This window comes from Phocoena phocoena, chromosome 18 (genome assembly GCF_963924675.1).
Source record: "Phocoena phocoena chromosome 18, mPhoPho1.1, whole genome shotgun sequence".
Classification (NCBI taxonomy): Eukaryota; Metazoa; Chordata; class Mammalia; order Artiodactyla; family Phocoenidae; genus Phocoena; species Phocoena phocoena.
In genome coordinates, this window is record NC_089236.1 from 78,045,134 (window position 1) to 78,064,860 (window position 19,727).

The 19,727-nt window shown below is 48.0% G+C and overlaps 1 protein-coding gene across 1 annotated transcript in view; it reads right to left on the minus strand.

Annotated features, from left to right (window-relative positions):
* Positions 1–12,202, minus strand: part of COL4A1 (collagen type IV alpha 1 chain) — a 151,164-nt gene extending 138,962 nt beyond the window's left edge. The window contains exon 1 of the mRNA XM_065895891.1: positions 12,122–12,202. Coding sequence (XP_065751963.1) covers positions 12,122–12,202 — 81 coding nt within the window. The remainder of the gene's footprint in view (positions 1–12,121) is intronic.
* Positions 12,203–19,727: the final 7,525 nt, after the last annotated feature.

Consider the following 19,727-nt stretch of genomic DNA (forward strand, 5'->3'; position numbering starts at 1 on the left):
GTGGTAACACTGCCACTTCCTATACGAAATCACTACAGTACATTTCATTTCAATTTGCTTTTGTAGGTTTTATTGTTGCCATGCTTCAAAGCCCAGTTTTACATCTAGGAATACTTTAAGGATAGAATTATTCCCTTAAAATATGCAATTAGGGGCTTCCCTGGTGGCGCAGTGGTTGAGAATCTGCCTACTAATGCAGGGGACACGGGTTTGAGCCCTGGTCTGGGAGGATCCCACATGCCACGGAGCAACTAGGCCCGTGAGCCACAACTACCGAGCCTGCGCATCTGGAGCCTGTGCTCCGCAACAAGAGAGGCCACGATAGTGAGAGGCCCGCTCACTGCAATGAAAAGTGGCCCCCGCTCGCCACAACTAGAGAAAGCCCTCACACAGAAACGAAGACCCAACACAGCAAAAATAAATAAATAATTTTTTTAAAAAAAGAGTTAATTACAGTGTGTTGGTTTAAAAAAAAATGCAATTAAAACATATTCAATTAACTTGTGTGTGAACAGCATTACAATCCTAATAATTATCCAAGAAGCTTATCTCATTTTAAGGAATAAAGTGGAAGTAAAAGAAAGATAGTTTTCAGTCTACATAGTTTCAATTACAGATAAATATCAATAATATAATAATGAAATCAATACTACAAGCTAACATTTCTTGGACTAAGGATGTGGCAGTCACTCATGTATGTGCTTTACATGTATTATCACATGTACTATCGTCACAACAAACCTATAAAGAATTAGCTTTATTACCCCTCTTATAGAGATGAGAAAACTGAGGCACAGAGAGGTTGAGTAGGTTGCCCAAGGTCAAACAGCTAGTTGCTGGTAAATCAAGGATTCAAATCCATGAGGTCTGGCTCCAGAGTCTGTGATTGTATGATGTTCTTTCTAGAGTTTCAGAAGCTAAGTGAAAACTTTTGGGGCAAAAAGAGAACAGTGAACGTTTTAATTTTTTAGTGTCATATCTATTACACCGTTATTAAAATTACTCTTACTTTACCTTGGGCGTATATCAGAATACAAAGTATAAGAACAATTTTAACTGTCTGTGTATTTTTTGACCCAGAATGAGTACTCAACACACACTTACTGAATGCAATTTCAAATTATTTTGAATGCCAGAAGACACTGAGCTAAGAACATATTAATTTGTGCTGTGTGCTTAAGTGAATTCTTAGCCTTGCCTGTTTTACTTTCACTGATGTGAAGGAAAAAATGGCACTTTGACCACAAATTTGGCTTCTAGTCTAAAACAATGCCCAAAGTTATGTATGTTTTAAACAAGTTATCCAGTCAAAAGAAAAATACAAATACCTCTGTAACATATTAATGGATAATAACCTCCACGAAAGAAGAGAAAATCTAAGGCCAACAAGAAATAACAGAAAATGATTAATTATAGAAAATTTTCAAGTTTTAAAAGCCTGATTGGTGGACTCTAAGGGAATCGATAATTTCATGAAAAACTTCAGTTCTTCCTGACCTGTTCTGCTGTCTTAAGCACTGGCCTTATCTTGAGTCTGGTTCTCCTTGTGGTTGCAAAGGGGAAGTTGGTTCCCTGGGTCAACTGACCCTCTAAGCCTTGCTCCCAGCAAGCTGGAGCCACAGAGACAAATCCTTCACATGAAGCACAGAATGCAAGTCTTTCCTTTTAGTCTGATTGGGCCCACTCAGGTCATGTGTCTACGTCTAAATCAGTAGGAAACTCTAGGAGAAATCCATTTATGGATTAACCAGACTCCATCTCTGGAGCTGGGAATGAACTCATCTTCCCTTTCATGATAGGAAGTGGTGGGAAGCTGAACAAAATTGAGTTCCTGACAGAAAAAAAAAAAACAGAGGAAATGGAAGCTGGTTAGGTTTTGAAAACCTGAAGTTTTCAAAATGATAAATGATGTGGATTTAAGTGGAAGAGACATTTTTTCTGCCTTTAATAAATATATAATGTATACGTTAAAAGAAAAAAGAGGTTTTAAAAGCCTGAATTCCAGAATCAAGAAATACAATTTTTATTATTTTCTGGTATTTAGGAAAACAAATTTTAATGATTACTAAGGCGTCCAATAGCTGTTTGTTCAGAGTTACTTTAACAAACTGTTGTTAGCATAATGTTTACACGCACAGATGTTTGTTAAAGATAAGGTGTGAATGAGGGATGAATCGAGAAGATTGCTGCTCATCCCGTGTGATAAAGAGTGCGTCACCCCCAGCTTATCAGCGACTGGGGCCGATCCTGGACCAGGTCTGCGTACTTATCCGAAATACACGGACCCAGGGGCTGCACTACCCATATTGTAGTATTTTTCCCCATCACTAACCCATCTTCCTGCTTTGGCAAGTTCATCTTAATTTTACAGGCCATTTCCTGACCAAAAATTACGAGTTATCTTAAACCGCTAACCCCAAGTGGTCTATAATCTCCAGGAAATGGATTTGGCCATAAGAAGACACAAAATAGGAATCCTTCATTCAGGGGCCCAGGAGGCCAAGGCTCAGAGGAGGTGGGCGAGGGTGGGCACTGCAAGAAGGTGAAGGCACACCCTGGGGGTCCTACTCACAAACCTGAGTGGGTTCTGGCTCGACCAGCCTCTACGCAAACACCGAGCCCACCATCAGCAGATGCCAAGGTGAGGATGGAGAACCTTAAAGATGGAAAAACTCTGACATACAGTGGATCGTCCTGAGAACACCCACGTCCCATGTCTTGATGGGGACGGGAGGACCACAGAGGACAAGGGTCTTCTCCGGGCTCCAGCTGTCCCCATTTCCCATCGGCCACGCCCTCTCCTCCAGCATCCTGGCGCCCCACACGCCTGCATCAGGACCTTCCCACTCCTAACCCCCGCAAATAGCACCACAGGGCTGGAAGGGCTGCAGTAACAACAACCAACAAGGAAAAGGGAACATCAGACGCAGGAGAGTCATTTTAAATACAAAGGCTCAGCTTCTGCTTGAGTGCGGACCACTCTCCCAGAGCAGCATGTCTAGAGCTCACATCTATCAAGCGGCTGCCCCTGTAAGTGAAGAGAATGGACGAGATCTGTGGTCCCCGGACCTCCACCACCAGCACCGGCCGTTGGAAATGCGATTCTCAGGTGCACCCGCACCCCTAATCAGAGAAGCCGGGAAGGGGGCCGGGCGTCTGTGTCCCACCCACCGCTCCAGGGGATTCTGCTGTGAGCTTCAGTTCCAGACCCACTACTCTGGCGGCCTTCTGTGTTTCTCCAGCCTCAAGATGCCCTGATGATATAATTACTTTGCTATTTATTCCTCAGAATTTGCTCATTTAACGAGCACGCAGCCAGCACGGTATAAACGCTTTACAAACGTCAGCTCGTTTACTCCTCATGCCTGTCCTGGAATCGAGGCACTACTGCTGTCCCCATTTTACAGACGACAAAAGGCGGACAGAGAGAGAAGTAAGTTGACACGTCCACACAGCTGTAAGAGGCAGAGCTGGGATTCAAAGCAGCACCCGTGTGCTCCCATGAAGTGCCTGCCACCCAACGTGGGCAGAGTGTGTCGCTGGGCTATGTTCCTCTCTGGATGTATTTGAAACACTGCAATCGTCTTTCCAGGAGTTTAATGCATACTTCATAGAGAAATAGGCATTTCTTTCGCCTGGCTTATTTTAGAGTTCTTGGAGTTAGGCTGAATTCTCCCACAGTATACAATGACTTCTATTTAAGACACATAGTTAGATCAAGTATTTTCCAAATGGACACTGCAAACAAAAATGGACCAAGCTATAATTATGCAGCCTTTTTCCCTAATAAAACTTTGCACATTATAGGTAATAATGATAATAATATCTCCTTAACTCAAGCTTTAATGCAAGAACAGTCTGGACCTGGCGAATAAGTCTCGCGCAACTCTGTAATAACTCCGTGACATTAAAGTTTTATTCTTTAAAAAATGCCAAAACGCAACTCGAAAATCAAAGATAATGAGGAAAAGGAGCTGCTTGTATTTAAAAATGACATTTTAAAGCTGATGCTCTTGGATGATATGGAAATTATGGAAATTAAAACTCTCATGCTCAAGAGAAAGTCATTACTTGCATAAAAGGATAACTGGATTTTAGAATAAACTTTGATTGCTTTTTCTTATTACAAAAATAATATGATTACTCTTTTAAAATAAAGTATTGTTAGAGATGTAGTAGTCAAATCTGCCACTGATTAAAATATACATAAATGTTATTTCCTTAATAGAAATGAAGGAAAAACACCACAATAGTTATCATTGGGCCCATTTGTAACATTCTGAAACAGGAAACCAATGCTGACTTAGCACCCTCAAAGATGCCCTATATGCTAACGGGGGGCTGTTAGGAGTGTCTTTCTCTCTGAAGTGAAGACACAGGCTGCCATGCACCTTGATCCTCTGAGCCTTCTTCAGCTCTATGTGTGTGAGTGGCAGCTGGGAAAAGCTTGTACAAACAGCGCTGGAAACACTGAGTTCCAACTATAAAACCCTGAGTTTTGTTCTTCATAAAGGAATATGCTGATTTTCTAAAGGAATATGCTGATTTTCTAAAGCAAAACTCAGTAAAATTTTTTAACAATTTCAATTAAATGTCAAATACAGGAATATTGTCTCTACATATTCTGTTGAGTTGGACAAGGTTTATTGAATCAGCTCAACTCTGTGTGAGTGACTCTACCATGGGTCTCCAACTGTCAGAAAATTTGGTGAAATGGGAACAGGGCAACTGACATCACATTGGCCTCTCCCAGGTCACAGCCAGCATCTCTTGCTGTTATCTGAATTAGAAAGAAATGCACCCAGCACACAAAGACCTGCATCCAGTAATAAACTCCGAAACTCCTAACAAAGTCTTGATGAGCGGGAAAAGATGAGGACACTGGATCATTCTCCTCTACCAGCGAGAGAACCAACACATACGCATGTGACATATTGCCTTAATATCTGACTCGGACGCTTGGCATTTGTCTTTTACTTGACCACAAATCAAGCAAGCTTTAAAACTCAGATGACTTTAAATGTTCTTATGGTGTACAGACTACAAACCAAACCTAGCAAAGCAGGAATATTACTAAGCCACGGAATAAACTATTTACACAAAGAGTTCAGCCTTGTGTATATTTCCAAGTCGTGTTTAGTCTATGGCGGAATATCTGCTCCAAATTCCAAATTAAGAGGAAACACCTTCGTTTGGCATTACTTTCCTTTGTGTTGCCTAAAACTGCTACGGGGTCAGCAACGCAACATAATTTCCGGGAGCAGGCACTCAGCTCCCGCCCAAGCCTCCCCAGGGTCCAGAGAGAAAGTCAGGCAGGATCACTGAACCCACTACAAGTAATTCACGACTTCCCTCCATGCATCAGGTACTCCCCCAGACAGTGGGGGCATTTTTCAAAGAAGTTCTGTCCTCCAGCATCTCAAAATCATCAAGGGTGTTGAACCAACATACACGAGACAATGAGATCCCAGCCACATAGCAGTGATAACAGCTATCGTCTTCTCAGGGTTCACTTGCTTCACGCGTACAACCTCTCTGAACATCTTAAAGGTGTCTGCAGACGTTGTGTTGTCCTCATTTGATGGATCAGGGACCCGAGGCTCAAAGAGATGACACTGCTCCATGGAACACAGAGGTAAGTCCTTCATGACAACTACCCACCCTGCATGCTGGGGAGTATGAAGACGAAGACCAGATAAGTCCATGAACCCACATGGCGAAGGGTATGTAAAGCCAGGCCAAATTAAAACAACAGGAAGATACTACTACACATCCATCAGAGTGGCCAAAATCCAAAGCACTGACAACACCAAATGCTGGCAAGGATGTGGAGCAACAGGAACTCTCATTCATGCTGATGGGAATGCAGAATGGCTCAGCCACTCTGGAAGAGAGTTTGCTGGTTTCTTACAAAGCCAAACATACTCTTACCATATGATCCAGCAGTCGTGCACTTTGGTATCTACCCAAAGGAGTTGAAAACTTAGGTCCACACAAAAAGGTGCACACAGATGTTTACAGAAGCTTTATTCAAAATCAGCCAAAGCTTGGAAGCAACCAAGGTGTCTTTCAGTAGATGAGTGGATAGACTGTGGTCCATGCAGACCACGGAATGGGCTATCAAGCCATGCAAAGACACGGAAGAAATTTAAATGCATATGAATAAGTGAAAGAAGCCAATGGATATGGGGAGGGGGAAGGGTGAGCTGTGACAAAGTGAGAGAGTGGCATGGACATATATACACTCCCAAACGTAGGGTAGATAGCTAGTGGGAAGCAGCCACATAGCACAGGGAGATCAGCTCGGTGCTTTGTGACCGCCTGGAGGGGTGGGATAGGGAGGGTGGGAGGGAGAGACACGCAAGAGGGAAGAGATATGGGAACATATGTATATGTATAACTGATTCACTTTGTTATACAGCAGAAACTAACACACCATTGTAAAGCAATTGTACTCCAATAAAGATGTTAAAAAAAAAAAAGATGCCAATGGGAAAAATCTACATAATGTATGATTCCAGCTGCACGAAAAGGCAAAACTATGGAGACAGTACAAAGAACAATAGTCGGGCTTCCCTGGTGGCGCAGTGGTTGAGAGTCCGCCTGCCGATGCAGGGGACACGGGTTCGTGCCCCGGTCTGGGAAGATCCCACATGCCACGGAGCGGCTGGGCCCGTGAGCCATGGCCGCTGAGCCTGCGCGTCCGGAGCCTGTCCTCCGCAACGGGAGAGGCCACAACAGTGAGAGGCCCGCGTAACGTATAAAAAAAAAAAAAAAAAAAAAAAAAAAGAACAATAGTCGCCAGGGTTTGGGGAGAGATGGGGATGAAGAGGCAGGACCACAGAGGACTTTGGGGGCAGTGAAAATACTCTGTGTGATACTATAATGATGGCTACACGCCATTACACATTTATCCAGACCCAATGATATACAACACTCAGAGTGAACCCTAAGGTAAACTACGGACAGTGGGTCAGTGTAGGTTCACCAGTTGTGACAAACGCACCAACTGGTGGGGGATGCTGATAGTGGGCAAGGCCGTGTTTGTGGGGACACAGGGGGTAGATGGAAAATCTCTGTACCTTCCTCTCAATTTCGCCTTGGCCCTGAAACCGCCCTAAACAGTAGAGTCTTTATTAAAAGTGAACAAATGAAGACCACCCAGCCAAAGAGCGGGAGACTTTTGGTCAGACAGGAGGCAGCCACCGTCAGATGCTGAGCAGAGGAATCACGTGGTCACAGCGGGATCTCTGAAGACAGACTCAGCCCAACGTGAGGAGTGGGCTGGGGAGAAGACAAGGCGGAAAGGGGGGCAGGAGCGGGAGGGCTTCGTGGCGATCCTGGCACAGGGCGAGTAGACCTGGAATGGTGTCGCAGCCACGGGAAGAGACGACCAAGGGGGCTCCGAGGGACAGGTAGAACGGGGAAGGGTGGAATGAGTGCCTGGGTGACGTGAAGGTTAAAAAGGAGGGGAGGGTGAGGCCTCCACATGAAGCCACGGTCTCTGGGTTGAGCATCAGGTAATATTGGGGCATCAACGACCAAAACGGGCCACTTGGGAAGAAGGGGAGTCGGCTGGTGAAAGGTGGCAAGCTCGGTTCTGGACATATTTGCTAAGTGTGCGATCAAAGCAGGACAGCGGAGGCAAGATGTTCTATGGAAACGTGAGGAGACCAGACTGGGGTTCAAGAGAGAGGTGTGGAGTCCCCTTCACGAAATGCTGACAAATCATGGGAGTGGGGAGGGTGGAGAAAAAGAGAAGCCTGCTGGAGCCCAGCCCCGGGGCCCACCCACCCTGAGGGCTCTGGAAGAGGAAGAACAGAGAAGCAGGGAAACAGAAAGCACCCCAAGAAAGAATGATGTCACAGGACTAAGACCAGGAGAACAATGGAGGGAAATACAGGACGGAACCGGTCCCCGCGTGCCGGACTATAAAATGCTAACCCCAGAGTCAATCTTCAGGCGGTAAACTCCTCAAAAGAAACTGACGATTGAACCATTTTCTGGTTCACGTCTCTTTCATTGTGCGCACAAGAATGGGAGGAATATGTCTTTTGTATTGTTCTATAGCTGACATTTCTTAGTGGTTGTTTAATAAGAGCAGAACAATGCCCTGATGATATTATTTTAGGCATTCTATTGTTGCTTTTGCTTATTTGAGCTCAAGAACTCAAAACACCCAATCCGCCTGAGAGACATTTTAATGAGGCTAATGCTTGTCGAGTTTCTGGAACCGTCGCTAGAACAAACATCGTATACCTCATCAAGACAGGTGCTGTAAATTATTCACTGATTGACGCCCCCTCCATCTCTAAAAGGATTTGTTTCAGCGGGTCACCTGTGGGTTCAGTTTGTCTGCAAAATCTCTACCAGTTCTAAACTAGATAACCGAGCTTGTTCAGTGATGGCCATCCTCCCCAGTTCCAAGAAATCCGAAGACAGTCCTGTTAATGGATAATGCAGGGTTTTGTGAATTCCCCCATGCCCTTGCCCCCTGAGGGGAGGTGTTCTCCGTCAGCTCCTAAAGGCACTCCCGCCTACAATCAGTCATCCGTGCTGCAACTCTGCAGACATCCCAATCCACCTGCCACCTCCGGAGGGGGCCTTTGGTTGAGCTGGGGTCTTATCGCCGCTCTCCTAGACCTCCTTGTGTCTCCACCCCTCCCAGGGGAAAGTTCAGATATCACGGCTGTTAGTCATACAAGCAATGGCATCTTGCTACCTCCAAGGAGGGAACCTTAAGGTCTCCTTTACATGCAAAGACAGCCTGATGTGTGAAAGGGCAAAGGAAGAGCTATGCAACCTTCTGAGAATGACGCACATGACAATTCATATGAAAACAAGACGCCAGGTCTATGGTTCCCATTCCTTCCTCAGAGTCAGAGGTGGGATATCCTCCTGGAAGCTTCCTCTGAGCTCCCCAAAGCTAGGTTAGGTGCTCCTATGGCCCTAGGTTTACCCTGACTGTAGTGTTTACCAGCCTGAATTGTATCTGCCTGTTTCCTTCTCAGTACTTCTCAGGAGCCCACAGCCTTCCTGGGGGAGGAGGGTGGGCCCCACTCACTGATGCACGGCCTGGCGGGGGGTGTGGCCTGAAGATGTGCTCAAGGCCCATGTGCGGGATGAAAGCAGGAAGGATGGATGGGGGGTGGGGGAGCAGATCTGCCAGGGAAACTGAGGCAGGTGGTTACCAAGTCCTCTGAAATCACCTGCTTAATCAGAGCAGACACAACATTTAGGATCCTCCGGTCTCTAAACCACACTTGTTCTGTGTGTGTGTGTGTGTGTGTGTGTGTGTGTGACTACACCATTAACACACACACTAATAATTCTCTAAGTGTGCACTCACACACACAGGCTGGGCACACTGTTTCTCCTGGGTGGTATCAGAGGTGCTCTCCCCTTCATCCCCATCCAGCTCCATGCATGAAGAACACGATGATTTAGGTTCTATCTTCACCAAGCTCACTCCTGAAGACTGAGCTGCCACTGGCACTAAGTCAAAAATCACCCTTCTCTCTGAAATTACATTCCCAGCAGAATGCGGTCCACATTCAGATCAGAATTAAGTATCCGTTTGAGTTCCAGGTCATTCAGTCTCAGAATGGTGACTAATGGTCTGGAGATGCCAACACCCTACTCGGGCATCACCACACTTTGGCGGAAGTTCACATTTCTGATCCTGAAAAATAATCTGTGAAGAAGCATCAAACAGACCAGCTGGAGGGGGGAGTTTGGAGGCTGCAGAAGGAAGCATTCATTCAGCTCATGACTGCGTGAGCCAGAACCGAGGACCCTCGATCGTAACACTATGCGCACATTTTTGTCTTGGGTCTGCACCCTATTCCTCCTTCCTTGCCAAAGAAAGCAAAGTTGGGGAGGGGAGTGGGGGGTAGGAGAAAAAAATCACTGGCTTAGAAAATCCACCCACCGGTAAGTGAACAGTATGGCCATGGCAGATATGATCAAATATAAAATCAAACAGCCTTTCATGTGAATTATAATAATAGTAAGTACAATCTCTGTCTGGCACCTAGTAGGTGACCTTTGGGTGTACCAATGCAGGTAACACGGATTCAGATACTCCACAAAAGCGCGTAATCCAAGAATCATTTTTATCGGCTTCTGAATTAGGGTTCGACTGGCAGCACCTTATCATTCAAAATGCATTTTTAAATGACATTCTGCTTGGATCAATATGGAAATTATTTCAACGTTTTGGTATCCCTAACAGCTGCTTTTGGAAGGAGGTAAGCAAAAAAAAAAAAAAAACAACAACAAAAAAGTTACTGATGGTGTGAAAAGTGAGACAAATTTTAAAACTAGCCAGATATTATTTTAAATGGATTTTCTGATACAGCCATAAGTCATGTTCATATTAATAAATTTTCTCTCTCTGAATAAACCAGGGAAAGTATGGCAAAATGATAATACCCATTAAGTCAACTGGTGATCAGAGGGTGTCCACGTGCCAGATCTCTTAAAACATGACATGAGATTTGAAGGATACAGCAGAGCCAGGACAGGGACGTACAAGGAAAGTAAAATAAGCCCAAACTCAACAGTAATGAGTTTGATTTCCCACTCACTGAGGGGCTCATTCTTCAAAGCCCTGGCTATTTGAAAAGCCAGCTCTCATAATTGGCTTTGCTTTGCTAATATCATCGATCAGAAAATCCAAGTCCAAACAGAGTTTCATATTTCCAAATAGAGACCCTTCGCTCATTTCCTTGCCGTCTCTCCTTGGAAATGTTAAATCTCTGGGTCAATAGTTCTGGACCCAAATAAAGTGCTCTAGAGCTGCCTCTTTTGGAAGTATTTTGTCATCGCGACCACAGGGTGTTTAAATAACCGACTAGGGTGCCTGGCTAGCCTCTGGACTGGGAGGGACAATCTGAAGTTAGCTGCTTGTGTCATCATCAGGCCTTTCCATACCTAGTGACACAGCTGCCAGCAAAGAGCCAGACTCTCTACTGCAAGACATGTGTGCATATCACCAGTTTATTCTGGCAAGGAACAGTTAATAATTTATATACAATGAACTGAAGTCAGTGAGCATCATCCTTCCTGAAGAGAAGAACAAAAAACAAACAAAAAAACTAAGCAAAATCAGGGTGTGAAACAAGAGTAAGTGGGAAATGCCGAAAGTAGTAACATCATTTTTAAATATTTGGGGAGGGGGGATGCAAAATGTGTTGAGAAGGCACACCTTCCCGGGGTTTTGTCTGCAAGGCTGTGACACTGGGAAACGGCTGAGGTTTTTACTCCGTCTGAGGGGAAGGAAAAAAGCAAAGAGCACCAGTACATCAGGGACCGTCTAGAGCTGGACGCCTTTACTTGTGCAAACCGAACTCCCAGATCCTTTCCGGGCAAGCGCACAGCCGGAGGAAATGAAAACTAGGAAAACAATCTGTGCACAGAACAATGAGATGGAGTTTCATTTTGGTTTCACACTCAAATATAATGTGGTTATAATTTTTTTACTGTATTAGTCAAAGTCATCGCGTCGAGTATGGAAACGTTTGAAAGCTGCACGACAGAAAAGCTCCTCTGCTGTCCCTTAGCGTGCTGCAGCGACAGCAAAGTCGTGGGAAAGCAAAGATACAGCTGTTTCCAGGCAAACGGCCCAGGACTGTTCAGCATCAACCACCAGAGTCCCCAAAGCTCCAGAGAAACACGCCCAAAGCGACTCCCGGGCACATGTGTGGGGCTCCGAACAGCACGGGGCGCGCGTGTCCGGCCCTCCGGCCCCCGGCCCACTCGGGCGCCCGGGGCAGGTGAAGGCGCCCGACGGCCAGGCGCCCCCGAGGTGCGAGTTCAAATCCCCCTGACTCCCGGGCACCCTCACCCCGCGCGGGGCGCACCAAGTTCTGCTCGCCCGCCCCCGGCCCCGAGGAGTCCCCTGACTCGCCCCTACCCAGCCCACAACAAAGGAGGCTCCCTAATGGATGCGCGATCGCACCCCAGGGGGTCACCGGCGGGGACCGGCCGCGAGAGTGCGCCCGGTTGTGCCGTGCGCGACCCCCGGGCCCGGAGGGCGGCTCCGGCTGGGGACAAAGGGGCCGCGCGGGGCGACGGGGCGCAGGGCGGGACGCCGGGAGCCGAGCCGGCCGGGACTCACCTTCGCGGCGGCCCGGCTGCTCTCCTCGTGGAGCAGGAGGGCGGCGGGCAGCAGGAGCCAGACGCCGAGCCGGGGCCCCATGGTGGCGCGCCCGGGGCGGCGTGGACCGGCGGCGGACGGCGGGGGCCGGCGCCCGGGCTCTTGGGGGCGGCGGCGGGCGGCTCACTCTCGCAGGGCCGGGACTCGAGCGCGGCGCACCGTCCCGGGCGCGGCAGCTCGCGGCGGAGACCTGAGCGCGACCAGGCGAGCTCCCCAATTTGTTGGCGCTGCCCCTCCCCTCAGCGGCGCGGGGCGGGCGGCGCCTCAAAGGGGGAGGACCCTTCGGCGCGGGTAAGAGGCGGCAGGAGCGCGCGGCCGGGGGATTGTGGCCGCCGCGCGCCGGGACGCAGGGCTCCGCGCTCTGTACCCACCGCCGCCGCTGCCCGCCCCGCGCCCCGCGCTCCGCGCTCGCCGACCCGGCGGAGCTCCGAGGGCGGACGCGCGGGCCCGAGGTCGGCCCGGGGAGGCCGAGAGGGCGGCTGCGCTGCTCGTGCCGCAGGCGGCGCTTCTGGAGGGCGGAGACGCGCGGGCGGCAGCCACTGAAGCCGGGCCTGAGGTAAGAGCGGCCCTGGGACGCCGAGTCCCGGGCGGAGGGCAGAGACTCGCGCGCCCCGTGCAGCTCGGGCTGCGCGCCCGGCTCTCGGAGTGGGAAGGGGGAGAGGATGGAGCGGCGGCTGCTGAGCTGCCCCATCCGGGCCTAGGTGGGCAGCCGGCTGCCCTCTCCCCTGCCTCGTCGCGGGGCGGCTCCCGGTCACCGCCGGCAAGAGGCGGGGACGCGCCCCGCTTTCCCTTGTCCCGCAGACGGAGGCGGGCGGCGACGAGGCTCCCTCCCCAGCCGGGCTAAGCCCGCTTTGTCTTGTCTTCCAGGCTAGGAGGGACGGATCGGAGCCCCGAGGGGCCGAACTGGGAGCATGGACCGAGACCAGCGCGCGGCGTCGCGCCCTTCCCCGCGGTGGTAAGCGACTTGCTGCCTATCCCCTGGGTCCCGCGCGCGTGTGCTTTTTGGAATTTCCAACCCGGGGCCGCACACTCATGGCGCTCTTCCCCCCTCTCCCATCCAGGTGGCTACTGCTGGGAGCTGTGACAGTGGGGCTCCTGGCCCAGGGCGTCCTGGCGGTAAGTCCTGGCTCCCGTTCCGGGCCGATTCGCGTGCCGGAGAGAGCGGTGGGGACACCGAGTGGCCTTGCCAGAAGGCCACTCGCGCGTGCGCACCTGAGCGTGTGTCCGTGTGTGTGTGCCTGGGTGTCCCCTGCGCCTCCTAACCAGCCCAGGCTCTGAGAAAGCACGCCTTCCCCGTCCCTCACCCCCGAGAACTCCGGTTTGCCGTTCCTTGGGTCCCCCTTCAATCCTGTGCGTTACTGGCGTCGGCTCTTCCTTGGGAACCAATAATTTAAAACATGGCTCGCGGCATCCTTTCCCCTCGTTAGAGCAAAGCCCGTCGTTAGAAGCAAAGCTCGACCTTAGAATTGAGGCGGTCAGACACGTGGCCCTGGGGCGCCAGGCTTCGGGGGTGAATAGCTTGCGTGGCATCAGAAGCTGGTGTTGGAGGTCCTGCCCTTGGCAGAGTTTTCCGTTCTTTTGAATGAGAGGCTCTGGGGGAATGGGCGGGGCGAGGAGGACCGGGCGACTTTGTACTCCTGGTGTCGCTGAGAGGGAACAATGGCAGAAAACACCGTTTTCTTGCAAGACGCGCTGTGGCCCCGGAAGAGCCAGGATGGGGCTGCTAAGTCTCCCACGGGGACCCTGTTTACCAGGTCCCCCTCCACCCCAGCCCCGCCGTTCAAGGTGACCCTGTCAGCGTTGCCAGGCAGTCCCCGCCTGCTGACTGCACTATGGGATTTTGTACTTGGCAGCAGGAGCCACTCTGGTTGAACTTCGAGTGGCATGGCTGAGCGGTCACAGCTTTTGTTGGGTCCCTTGAGTTGAGGACCCAGATGTTTAAACTGCAGCTGAAGATCCAGGGGACTTACCAGGTGTCCTGGACCCCACCTTCCCTCCCTCTGTCTGATGGAATATGGTGGCACCTGATCTCCCAGGTGGCTCAGTCAAGAGACCACCCCACCCCCCCGACATCCGCACTCTGGGTAGAGTGTACACAGGCACAGTGGGGAGCTGTGTTCACGGTTTGCTTTGAATTCTGTTATTTTCACATTGTTCCATCCTCACATAAAACAAATGAGGATTTTCAAGGCTGTGAGTGAGGAAGTGCTATCCTAGCTTGGGAAAGAACCTCTAGCCTCACTTTTCTGCTGCAATTCAGGGCCCAGATTGGGAATCAGAAGAGGAGTCCATGGACTTTGACCGGAACATTCCAGGCCAAAGTTTTCTTAAAGCTCGGGTCTGTCTCCCTTTCCTTTCCACACGTCCTGGTTTAAGAAGATCAGAGCCTAGAAATTTAAACCAGCCCATTGGCCTTTATGGGTCCTTATGCACACAAGACATACAGGACTTGGCCCAAAGCTGGGAGTCAGGGCAATGCATACGCGCGCGCGCGCGCGCGCGCACACACACGCGCGCGCAGGCTCAGAGAAGGAGGAGGAGGTCCCTGCAAAGGAAAGTGCCCAACCCTATTGAGATTGTGCATTCGTTGTGCTCACTCTCCCATACCCCTTCGTCCCCTAGAACCACTTTTGAGTGTGTGTGTGTGTGTGGTATGTGGGCCTCTCACTGTTGCGGCCTCTCCCCTTGCGGAGCACAGGCTCCGAACGCGCAGGCTCAGCGGCCATGGCTCACAGGCCCAGCCGCTCCACGGCATGTGGGATCTTCCCGGACCGGGACACGAACCCGTGTCCCCTGCATCGGCAGGCGGACTCTCAACCACCGCGCCACCAGGGAAGCCCCTAGAACCACTTTTATAACATCAGTGTTTTCCTTCTGGCATTGATCCTAAAAGTGGTGGAAAAGTGGTGTTCATGTCAGAAGACCTGGGTACTAAAGGCAGCTCTGCCCTGGTCTCATAAATCCTGAGCACGCGTTTCCATACAGTGAACAGAAGAGAATATCCCCCAGCCTGTTACATGTAATATATCCCTGTGCCTTCCTCCAAAGCCTCTTACATGCCACACACTCATCTGAGTCTCTGCTCCCTGATCCTTGGATGAGACCCAGAGCATTTATTGCCTAGCAGTGCTTCTCAGAGGACAGTCCTTGGACCCCTACACTCACCTGGAAAGCCTGGTTAAAAACTCAGACCTCTGATCCACATCTCAAATCTTCTGATTAGACTTTCGGGGGTGGAGCCTGGGACTCTGCATTCCCACTTGATGCTAAAGTTTGGGAACCACTGAGTTAAGAGTATTAGGTTGGAAGGCATTGGAGTCACTTGCCAGTTTATGGCATTTCTAAATCTGCAGATACAAACGTACTTCTGAGTCATTTTACTAGAGACACATCAATACGTATTATTCAACAATCATGGAATTTGTGATGTTCGACAATGGATGTTCCACTTGCTAACTTCTTATTGACCACTGGCTTTAAGAGCTGTTACTCAAGAAATAATGCCTTAATCTTTAACTATATTTACTAAAAAATCTTTCCTCATTGTGGCAAGTCCAGCTGCTGCCCTATTTGTCTGCCACACTCAGGAATCCTGTGTCTTTGCCCGTTTGTGCCAAAGAGTCTTCCGAGGGGTAGGTCAATTCAGTGAAAAGGGCTGCTCGCTGTAGCTTGAAGAGTTTTGTAGCAGCAGCAACAGAAAATGGGTAGCAGAGATGGTAAATAATTATTTAATGAATACTTGCTATGTGCAAATTTTTGCGTCTTAATCCATCTAAGCTTCATAGGAAAACACACCTACCTGAGTAGCTAACATTTATTACCCCCATTTTACAGATAAGAAAACAGGCACAAAGAGTTTAAACACCTTGCCCAAGGTGTCTCTCTTTGTAAGCAGCAGATCTGAACCCAGGCAACTCCCCACTGCTTGGTTTCCCAGGGTCAGAACTGGTATGGTAAGTCAGCTACTGATTTTCAGTAGTTGAGTCTCCTAGCTGTGCTTTCCTTGCTCTGGACAGAGATGGGCAGAACAAAGCCCACCCACTGGTTTCTGGGAAGATGAGTCCCCCTCCCCCTCCTCTACTGCTTTGCTCTATAGAGCAGGAGCCCGGAGCAAGGGAGACCCAGCACGATCTGGTGGCCAGAGGGAGAGAGGATGGCAGCAGTCCCCTGGCAGCCTGGGCTCGGGACCCAAGCGTGGGTACACGCACCCTGGATGTGTGGCACCCTGTCGTCAGGCTGCCTTCCTGCCGCTGCCCGGCCTGAGGGCACGTGAGACAGCCCGTTCTAAATGGCCACCATCCCAGGCTTTGAAGGCAGGTTGCCCCGGGGCTCATGAGCCCCTGTACCGCACTATTGCTTCTTATCTCAAGATGTGGGGCAGCAGCCTTGAAGATCTAAGAGAGCAGCCCTGTGCGATTCTGGGGGGAAGAGAATTCCAGAGAACAGAGACCTTCCTGGAGATCAGATGTGCTATGGGCTGGGCTGACCTCCTGACCTCAGCCGGGGAGAACTTAGATTCTCCAGGTTATGAGGAGGCAGCCAGGAGAGCTGGACACACAGGCCCCGTATGCCCTGGGAGATGGTGGGCTCCAGACTGCCTTCCCACCAGCTCAGATTTCCAGGGCTCCAGGCTCTGGAAGATTCTCTTGCCATTCCTGCATGCTGCCACACCTTTCCCTGCCCCCAAGGAAAGAAAAGAAAAAGAAGGAATATGCTCTTGGTTTTTTTTTTTTGAATTTTACTTAATTTTTTTTTTATACAGCAGGTTCTTATTAGTTATCTATTTCATACACATCAGTGCATACATGTCAATCCCAATCTCCCAGTTCATACCACCACCACCACCACCACCACCACCCGCCACTTTCCCCCCTTGGTGTCCATACGTTTTTTCTTTACATCTGTGTCTCTATTTCTGCCCTGCACACAGGTTCATCTGCACCGTTTTACTAGGTTCCGCATATATGCGTTAATATACGATATTTGTTTTCCCTTTCTGACTTACTTCACTGTGTATGACAGTCTCTAGATCATCCATATCTCTACAGATGACCCAATTTCGTTTCTTTTTATGGCTGAGTGATATTCCATTGTATATATGTACCACATCTTCTTTATCCCTTCGTCTGTCGATGGGCATTTAGGTTGCTTCCATGTCCTGGCTATTGTAAATAGTGCTGCAGTGAACATTGGGGTGCATGTGTCTTTTTGAATTATGGTTTTCTCTGGGTATATGCCCAGTAATGGGATTGCTGGGTCGTATGGTAGTTTTATTTTTAGTTTTTTAAGGAAACTCCATACTGTTCTCCATAGTGGCTGTACCAATTTACATTCCCACCAACAGTGCAAGAGGGTTCCGTTTTCTCCACACCCTCTCCAGCATTTGTTGTTTGTAGATTTTCTGATGATGCCCATTCTAACTGGTGTGAGGTGGTACCTCATTGTAGTTTTGATTTGCATTTCTCTAATAATTAGTGATGTTGAGCAGCTTTTCATGTGCTTCTTGGCCATCTGTATGTCTTCTTTGGAGGAATGTCTGTTTAGGTCTTCTGCCCATTTTTTGATTGGGTTTTTTTTTTTTAATATTGAGCTGCATGAGCTGTTTATATATTTTGGAGATGAATCCTTTGTCCGTTGATTCGTTTGCAAATATTTTCTCCCATTCTGAGGGTTGTCTTTTCGTCTTGTTTGTAGTTTCCTTTGCTTTGCAAAAGCTTTTAAGTTTCATTAGGTCCCATTTGTTTATTTTTGTTTTTATTTCCATTACTCTAGGAGGTGGATCAAAAAAGATCTTGCTGTGATTTATGTCAAAGAGTGTTCTTCCTATGTTTTTCTCTAAGAGTTTCATAGTGGCCGGTCTTACATTTAGGTCTCTAACCCGTTGTGAGTTTATTTTTGTGTATGGTGTTAGGGAGTGTTCTAATTTCATTCTTTCACATGTAGCTATCCAGTTTCCCCAATGCAAAAGAGACTGTCTTTTCTCCATTGTATATCCTTGCCTCCTTTGTCATAGATTAGTTGACCATAGGTGCGTGGATTTATCTCTGGGCTTTCCATCCTGTTCCATTGATCTATATTTCTGTTTTTGTGCCAGTACCATATTGTCTTGATTACCGTAGCTTTGTAGTATAGTCTGAAGTCAGGGAGTCTGATTCCTCCAGCTCCGTTTTTTTCCCTTAAGACCGCTTTGGCTATTTGGGGTCTTTTGTGTCTCCATACAAATTTTAAGATTTTTTTGTTCTAGTTCTGTAAAAAATGCCACTGGTAATTTGATAGGGATTACGTTCAGTCTGCAGATTGCTTTGCGTAGTATAGTCATTTTCACAATATTGATTCTTCCAATCCAGGAACATGGTATATCTCTCCTTCTGTTTGTGTCATCTTTGATTCCTTTCATCAGTGTCTTATAGTTTTCTGAGTACAGGTCTTTTACCTCCTTAGGTAAGTTTATTCCTAGGTATTTTATTCTTTTTGTTGCTATGGTAAATGGGAGTGTTTCCTTAATTTCTCTTTCAGATTTTTCATCATTAGTGTATAGGAATGCAAGAGATTTCTGTGCATTAATTTTGTATCCTGCAACTTTACCAAATTCATTGATTACCTCTGGTAGTTTTCTGGTGGCATCTTTAAGATTCTCTGTGTATAGTATCATGTCATCTGCAAACAGTGACAGTTTTACTTCTTCTTTTCCAATTTGTATTCCTTTTATTTCTTTTTTTTTTTCTCTGATTGCTGTGGCTAAGACTTCCAGAACTATGTTGAATAATAGTGGTGAGAGTGGACATCCTTGTCTTGTTCCTGATCTTAGAGGAAATGCTTTCAGTTTTTCACCATTGAGAATGATGTTTGCTGTGGGTTTGTCGTATATGACCTTTATTATGTTGAGGTGGGTTCCCTCTATGCCCACTTTCTAGAGTGTTTTTATCATAAATGGGTGTTGAATTTTGTCAGAAGCTTTTTCTGCATCTATTGAGATGATCATATGGTTTTTCTCCTTCAATTTGTTAATATGGTGTATCACATTGGTTCATTTGCATATATTGAAGAATCCTTGCATCCCTGGGATAAATCCCACTTGATCATGGTGTATGATCCTTTTAATGTGTTGTTGGATTCTGTTTGCTAGTATTTTGTTGAGGATTTTTGCATCTATATTCATCAGTGATACTGGTCTGTAACTTTCTTTTTTTGTAGTATCTTTGTCTGGTTTTGGTTTCAGGGTGATGGTGGCCTCACCGAATGAGGTTGGGAGTGTTCCTTCCTCTGCAATTTTTTGGAAGAGGTTGAGTAGGATAGGTGTTAGCTCTTCTCTAAATGTTTGATAGAATTCACCCGTGAAGCCATCTGGTCCTAGACTCTTTGTTTGTTGGAAGATTTTTAATCACAGTTTCAATTTCATTACTTTTGATTGGTCTGTTCATATTTTCTATTTCTTCCTGGTTCAGTCTTGGAAGGTTATATCTTTCTAAGCATTTGTCCATTTCTTCTGGGTTGTCCATTTTATTGGCATAGAATTGCCTGTAGTAGTCTCTTAGGATGCTTTGTATTTCTGTGGTGTCTGTTGTAA